A 7862-nucleotide genomic window follows, 5' to 3' on the forward strand; every position below is an offset into this window, starting at 1 on the left:
GAAGGAGGAAAGGGAGGAATGGGGGGGGGGAGGGAGGGAGAGAGGCGTGGAGACCGCGGGGCCAGAGGAGCAGAAGGCCTTGGCCTTTAAAACATTTTTTTTTAATTGATTTTAGAGAGAGGAGGGGAGACAGAAACATCAGTTGCCTCCAGCATGACCAGGGATTGAACCCACCACCTTTCGGTGCACAGAATGACACTCTAATCAACTGAGACCACCGGCCAGGGCAGCCTTGGCTTTTTTATTCTGTACCTTGTCCACCAGAATGGCTACTCAATTCTGATTATTCAGGTAGGCTGGTAAAATAGCCACACCTCACCCTGTGGGTCTGGCTGGGTTGAGCGTCACCCCATGCACCAAAAGGCCACTGGTTCAGATTCCTGGTCAAGGCACATGCCGGGTTTCGGGATCCCCAGTAGGGGACCTGCAGGAGACGACGGCTGATCAGTGTTTTTTATTTGTCCCCTTGTCCCCCATCGATGTTTCTATCTCTCCCTCCCTTCCTCTCTAAATCAAAAAGTTTTTAATAGCCATACCTCACAGATGATTGTTTCTGCTCTTTTCCAGGTCTAAGCAGTTTAGCCTGTTCTACCTATCACTCTTCCATCCTCACCCCATGTTGAAGCATGTCCACTCCTCTCCTATGGTATATATAGGCATATCTCAAATTTTTGTGGGTTGGGTTCCAGATTACCAATAAAGCAAATCAGATGAAATTTTTAGTTTCTCAGTGTATATGAAAGTTATGATTGCACTGTACTGTAGTCTTTAAGTATAATAGGGTTATGCTTTAAAAGCAATGTATATATCTTAAAAAATACTTTAGCCTGGCTGGCGTGGCTCAGTGGTTGAACGTCGACCTATGAACCAGGAGGTCACAGTTCCTGGTCAGGGCACATTCCTGGGTTGTGGGCTCGATCCCCAACAGGGTGCAGGCAGGAGGCAGCAAATCAGTGTTGATGTTGATGCGCTGATGTTTCTATCCCTCTCTCTAAAATAAATAAAAACATTTAAAAAAATACTTTATTGCTAAAAAATGCTAACCATTATCTGAGCCTTTAGTGAGTCAACCTTTTTGTTGGTAGAGGGTCTTGTCTAGATGTTGATAACATCTGTGAAGAAAAGAAAAAACTTCCGTGAAGTGCGATAAAATAAGGTATGCACGCTCTTATCTTGGTGTGCACGTCAATTTACATATGGTGAGTTTGATTTACTTTTGCCAAAGGTAAAAATGGAGCCTGGTGTCTTCTGCCAAACCAGTTTTGCTCCCTGAGTGTTCTTAAGCTTAAGCGCCACTACCCTATAAGCCGATGGCTTGGGCAAAATTTATTGTACTGGGGTAGTCATTAGTGCTGTTTATCAAGTATAGTCAAACCTTGTTTCTCCAATGTCTCCAGTCTCAAACAAGTCAGTTCTTGACCAAGTTGTTCACAGAAAAAAAAACCAAAAAACTCAGTTGTAGACCAAATTTAATTTTTGACCTAACAGCCCTTTCATACTGATACCTCAGCATGACAAAAAAACAAACAGCATGACAAAAAGCATCTCTCAGGCAATAGACAAAGGAGATAATCCTTCTGTTGCTGCAGAAATTGAGGATTAGCATAACTTTAAAACAAAGAGGCCATCAAGAGTACTAATGTTGCTAAGGGTGTGAAAGTGCTCACAAAACAGCAATTACAGGCAAATGAATAGGTAGGAAAACTTGTTGATTGGATAAGTGAAAAGCAGCTGGGAGGCAGGGATATATGAAAAAATTGTGTAAGGCTAGTAGGATGTGGTTCAATAAGTTTAAGGAAAAAAGTGTTTATAGGTTAAACAGTACATTAGACATGTACATAAGAAAGGTTAAAACTGAATCATTTGAGAGTCTGGAGAGGATTAACTCAATTTACATTATTTCTAATGGGGGAAAACGATTTGGTTTTCGAACAAATCATTCTCAAACAGCCTTTAGAAATGAATTAAGTTCAAGGACTGAGGTTCCACTGTATTTCCAATTCCAGTCCCTGGTCCTTTGCGATCAGCTGGACTTACAGGACTCATCTTTTGGTAGCGTAGTACATAAACATATAGTTGGTATTTTGTCTCTGACTTCAGGCAGTTTCATATGCCAGTAGCTGTCCTTTCTAGACATTTTCTTAACTTCGATATATTTTCTCATTCAGATGCTTCTGACTAATTCGAGGTATTTTGAACTGTTAACTGGAGAGCTAGCTATACCTTACGTCTCCTCCCCAAGCAGTTTAGTTTAATTGAAATGGTTTCCTGGGTGCCACGACCTTATCCAGGCTTTTGCTCTAAAACTGGTTTTCAGCCCTAGCTGGTTTTGCTCAGTGGATAGAGCCTGTGAACTGAAGGGTTCCAGGTTCAATTCCAGTCAAGGGCACATGCCTGGGTTGTGGGCTCAGTCTCCAGTAGGGGGCGTGCAGGAGGCAGCCACTCGATGATTCTCTCTCATCATTGATGTTTCTATCTCTCCCTCTCCCTTCCTCTCTGAAACCAATAAAAATATATTTTAAAAAATAAAATAAATAAAAAATAGATAAAACTGATTTTCAATCTTTCTCATCTCATGGTACATGTAAACTAATGACTAAAATTCTGCAACACCTCAAAAAATACATTTTTTGCTGACCTGAAAAAAAAAAGAGGTATAATTTTTATTCATTTACACTGGACAGCTATTGTTGTGTTGGCTGCTATCATTTCTTTATTTGACAATCGAAGGGAAAAGAGGTCAATGCCCCTGACAAAATAGGTATGGCATGTTTTAAAAATCCTTGGTGGCGTGCCAGTGTGCCAAGGCACAACCGTTGAAAATTGCTGCTCTTAAATAATCTGCTCAGAGGTTTCAACAACAGACGTGATGGCCATACCATTGTTTTAATCTTTCCTACAAGTCGTTGTCCCTGTTTGCCTAGCCAGGGGTATTTTCTGGGATGCAGGACTTGTGCTAAAACTGGGACACTTCTGGGCAAACCAGGACAGTCTCTCTACCTACAAAACTGAGTTTGCATTGGTGTTTGTCATCCCAAACATTTCTGAATTTTATCTATTCCCAGTTAGGGATGAGAGGCAGTTGCTTCTGAGAACCCTGTAGGATCACTGATTTTCTGTAGTCTCTCTAGATCCCTTGTGCCTGCTTGCAAGCTCGTCAGTTTTTCTCTGAGCTCGTCTTGTGGCGCTTTGTCAATAGCAACCAACAGTATTCGATTCTCTTGTTTTGTTTTTGTTAATCCTCACCAGAGGATACTAGTATTTTTCCCATTGATTTTTAGAAAGAGTGGAAGGGAAGGGGTGAATCAGAGAAACATCAACATGTGAGACACATCGACTGGTTGCCTCCGGTACACACCCCAACCAGGGCTGGGGATATAGTCTGCAACCGAGGTACGTGCCCTTGATTGGAATTGAACCCAAGACCCCTCAATGCTCGGGTGGATGCTCTAACCACTTAGCACCGGCTAGGGCCAGTATTCAATTCAAGCTGCTAAAATTTGTTCTCCTAACTGTAGATAAATTAGATTAATGTATGTCTTGTAAGTTACTGCAGGCAACGGTTTTACCAAATACTCTGCTACTGGATAAGATGGGTTGCCATCCTTCCAGCATCCAATAAGATCTCTTTGCTTCCTTCCAGAGAAGTTAAAGTCACACATACTAGGGTTTTGTGGTGCATTTTTTAAAAATATTTTTTTTATTTTTATTGCAACACTGCCCTCTAGATTCCAATCTCCATATCAGTCAAGGACACACTAGGTTAGGTTATGCTGCAGCAACAACCCTAAAATCTCAGTAGCTTAAAACAACACTTGCCTAAGGATGCGCTCCCATGAAGCAGAATGGGGCCCTAATCAAGGGAATTCCCTTGGCCTTCACTACATCTGCTTAAGGGAACAGCACACTCAGATATTTCCAAGTATGAATTTTAAATCTCTACTGATTATTAACGTGAGGCCTTAACTCTGGTGCCACCTTTTCATTTTACTACAGAGGAAACAGAAGGAAACGCAGTGACTTAGGCAATATCACGGAACTAATTGGTGGTCCATTCCCAATCTGCAGCCCTATTTTCAACAACACGGTTTCTTTTTCCTTTTTCATGGACTCTTCGGAATGCAACGTAACAAAATACATCCACAATGCGCTTTTCCACCCCTGAGGTAATTCCTACGCAGGCACAAGTACGAGCAAGTTGTGAGAAGCTTCCCTGTGATGGGGAAGATTGAAGGCTGTGGTTTCCCCGAGAGCCTTCCTTGTTGTCTGGCCAGCTCACTGCTGTCTTGGCATAACCTTGGCAGACTCATTTTCCTCATGTTTTCGGGGAGATTGAGTGAAACATGGAATAAGCTTCATTACCACTCGTTTGCAGTGAGTAAGAAAAGGGAGAGAAAAGCCTGCTCCTCCCTGATTCGGTCCTTTCCTCTTTTTTTCCTTTCCTGTTGTTGCCACCACATTCCTGATGTCATTCCTGCCATTGTGAGCCGGCAGGCTGGCCCGCCCTCCCGGTCTGGAGGACAGCCTGTAAGTCAGGAGGAGAGGAGGAGCTGTGGAGGTGGGGGGTGGGCAGCTGTGGTCACACAACATCTTGCAGTCGGGCTAGGTCTGTGTGGAGCCCCAGGGATGTTCCCCAGCCCATTCTTCCCAAGAGTCAATGAATAAAATCAGGGGCCTCCCTCCTGAGGTCAGGGAACCAGGCCCTGGAGTGGAACTTGGGGTGGAAGATGGCCTTCTTTGTCAACTGATTCATTCTCCAGAATTCAACTTGTTCTCCCACTCTGCGGTGTTTGAAAGCAACTTTATCCAGGTACCCATGTGCAGCTCAGAGACAGCTCTTTCCCTTTCCAAAACCTGTCTCCAGCACTCGTCCAGAAATGCTGTGGCCTTTAAAGCCCTGGGGAGGAGGAAGAAGCCATTCCAGCTAGTGATACCGGAGGATCTGGGTCTCAAGTTCCCCTGTTTGTGCCTATAGCAGTATGGGGTTTTCTTCTCTCTCCTCCCCTTCTGGAACTTTCTTTGCACAATTTCCCTTCCAGACCATTAGAAACCTGTGCTGGCTTCTTCTACCCAAGAATGGAAGAATAAAATGTTAGTGCCCCTCAGCTTTTTCTTACTAGTGCATCCTTTCTAAAGTTAGATGATGCAGAGGACTCGAAAAAGGACAACACAGCGTTCCTAATGGCAATGAGCTTGTCTACTTGGGGAGAGCCACAAAAAAGGTGATGCAGGTGATGGCCCAGCCCAGTGTACTGAACACATGTAAGAATCACAGGTGCACCCAGCCAGTGTGGCTCAGTGGTTGAGCATCCACCTATGAACCAGGAGATGCACAGTTCGATTCCCAGTCAGGGAACATGCCCCAGTTGTGGACTCGATCCCCAGTGTAGGGCCTGCAGGAGGCATAGGTGCTCCAAGCTTGTCACTAAGTTGAAGTGCTGCTTTCTTTATCTTTTCTGTTTTTAAAAATATTTTTTTTATTGATTTCAGACAGAAGGAGTGATAGAAACATCAAAGATGAGAGAGAATCATTAATCAGCTGCCTCCTTCACACCCCCTACTGGGGATCAAGCCCCCAATCCAGGCATGTGACCTTCTGGTTTACGGGTTGATGCTCAACCACTGAGCCACACTGGCCATGGGCATTTTTTTTTTTTTTAAGTACTGCTTTCTAGCACCTGTATCCTTCCACTCTTGTCTTCTGCTTCTCTGACCCAAGAACCTGGGGCTGATTTCTAGGTCACTAAGTCCGGGAACTGGATGAATGTCCCTGAAGGGTCGACCACCACCGTGATCCTTGGGGTTACCTCCTCAGTGCCCTCCTTGCCGCTCCCCAACATCCTCCTGATGGCCAACGTCACCTGGCCCCAGGGTCAGTTTTCCACCCACAACACACCTGGCTGTGCTCCTGTCATCACCCTCAGCAGGTAAAGAAAGGCCTCAGGGAGGGGCCGGAGCGGGTGGGAGGACAGACGGCACTGTCTTGCAATTGGGCTGTAGATAAAAAGAAAGGACAGTGTTCTTTAGTGTACAAACTGTGCAGAACCTCATTCATTCATTTAACAGGTATTATTGCCTATCTATACAGACCAAGCACCGTGTTTGGTACTGTGGGTAGAGTATCAGTCTGTCTCAGCCTAGTTTTTGAGGATTTTGGCTTTCATTTTGTCAATAAAAACGTAGGAGGGTTTTAAAAAAAATGAGGTGCATGAAAGCCAAATGGGATTAAGAGGTGATGAGATGGAAAAAATAATACAGGGTGTACAGAAGACATCTACCCTTCCTACTCTTTCAACAGTGTTAATCAGGATACAGGGCAAAGGAGACCTGGGAATGGAGTCAGAATATCTTAGTCCCAGTTCCTACTTAAGATCTAAGTGGAATAAAATTAAATAAATATTTTTGTAAAAAAAAGATCTAAACTTGGGCAGCCCTGGCCAGGTAGCAGTTGGTTAGAACATCATCCTGATATGTCCCCAAGGTTGCAGGTTTGATTCCCAGTCAGGGCACATACAAGAAGCAACCCATTGCTCTGGCCAATATGACTCAGCTGCCAGAGTGTTGGCCTGGGAAGAGGGTCTCGAGTTTGAATCTCTGGGTTGCATATGAGGGAGGCAACCAATCAATGTGTATCTCTCACATCAATGTTTCTCTTTCTCTCTTCCTCTCTCTCCCTTCCTCTTTCCCTTCCACTCTCTCTCTGGAAATCAATGGAAAAAATATCCTCTGGTGAGGATTAACCAAAAAAAAGCAACCAATGGCATACATAAATAAGTAGAACAACAAACTGATGTTTCTCCTTTCCTCCCTCTCTCTAGAAATCAATAAATTTTAAAAATATCTAAATATAATGGGAAAATCACTTAGCTTCTTTCTCTAAGTCTCAGAGTCAAAAAATCTGTAAAATGGAATTAATAATACTTACCTTTTCTTCATCAAGGGTTGTTGTGAGGATTAGAAGAGGTGGTCTACAGCAGTTTTCAGTCTTTGTTATTGATGTGGGCAGATTCTTTAATAACTAAGGCCCTGGACATCAGAAAGAGCCAGGCCTTGTCATCATCCCACTCTCATCCACCAGCCCTCTCCCTGTGCATTCCCCACGCAGAGGTGGGAGCCCAGGGAGGCTGAGCCACGCTCTCGGTAGGCACCAGCATGACGGATTCAAATCCTGGGCTCCTGCACTATGGCAATTTCCTGCTTGTGTCCAGGATTCTCCCCCTGAAGTTTGTGGAGCTACAAATCTGTGACCGGCTCCAGCGCATCCTGCGGATTAGGACAGTGACTGAGAAGATCTACTACATGAAGCTCCACGAAAGACACCCGGAGACCGTGTTTCACTTCTGGATCCGCTTGGTGAAAATCCTGCAGAAAGGTCTGTCCATCACCACCAAAGACCCGAGAATCCAGTTCACTCACTGCCTGGTGCCCAAGAAGCCCTGCAGCTCCACTGAAACAACAGTAAGTGGGGCCCTGCCGCCAAGCTCTCTCGGGAGGGGAGGAGGGGCACTGGAGGCTACTGCCTCCGCTTGGAGGGTGATGAATATTACAGTCTAGTGTCCTCGGGGAACGAGACGACCATTTTCAAGGGTCAGTGATATGCACACACCAATTACAGCACATTAATTTAGTTTTTCTAAGAAAGAGCTATAAGGTACTTAACGCAAAAGTGTTTTCAGTTTTTTTGTTCATTTTTTTCAGTATCATAAAGGAATAATGCTCACTTAAGAAAATTACAGAAAAATCATTCCCATTTTTCTTCACCCCCCCTCCCCCAACCAATCACTTGGAACATTTGACATATTTCCTTCTAGTCTTTCATTTTAAATTAAATTTTAATTCATGTATTTGAGGACATTAAATAT

General features: G+C 44.1%; 1 protein-coding gene across 3 annotated transcripts in view; it reads left to right on the forward strand.

The window, feature by feature from the left end:
• Positions 1-3923: 3923 nt before the first annotated feature.
• Positions 3924-7862, forward strand: part of FAM71F2 (family with sequence similarity 71, member F2) — a 13315-nt gene continuing 9376 nt past the window's right edge. Inside the window, exons 1-3 of one of the 3 annotated variants that reach the window (XM_005868964.2) lie at positions 3924-4166; positions 5740-5927; positions 7209-7458. In XM_005868964.2, the coding sequence (XP_005869026.2) occupies positions 4146-4166; positions 5740-5927; positions 7209-7458 (459 nt within the window). In that variant the 5' untranslated portion in view covers positions 3924-4145. The other 2 variants (XM_014541825.1, XM_014541826.1) reach the window with 2 other exon arrangements.

The sequence above is a fragment of the Myotis brandtii genome, unplaced genomic scaffold, assembly GCF_000412655.1.
Source record: "Myotis brandtii unplaced genomic scaffold, ASM41265v1 scaffold280, whole genome shotgun sequence".
NCBI lineage: Eukaryota > Metazoa > Chordata > Mammalia > Chiroptera > Vespertilionidae > Myotis > Myotis brandtii.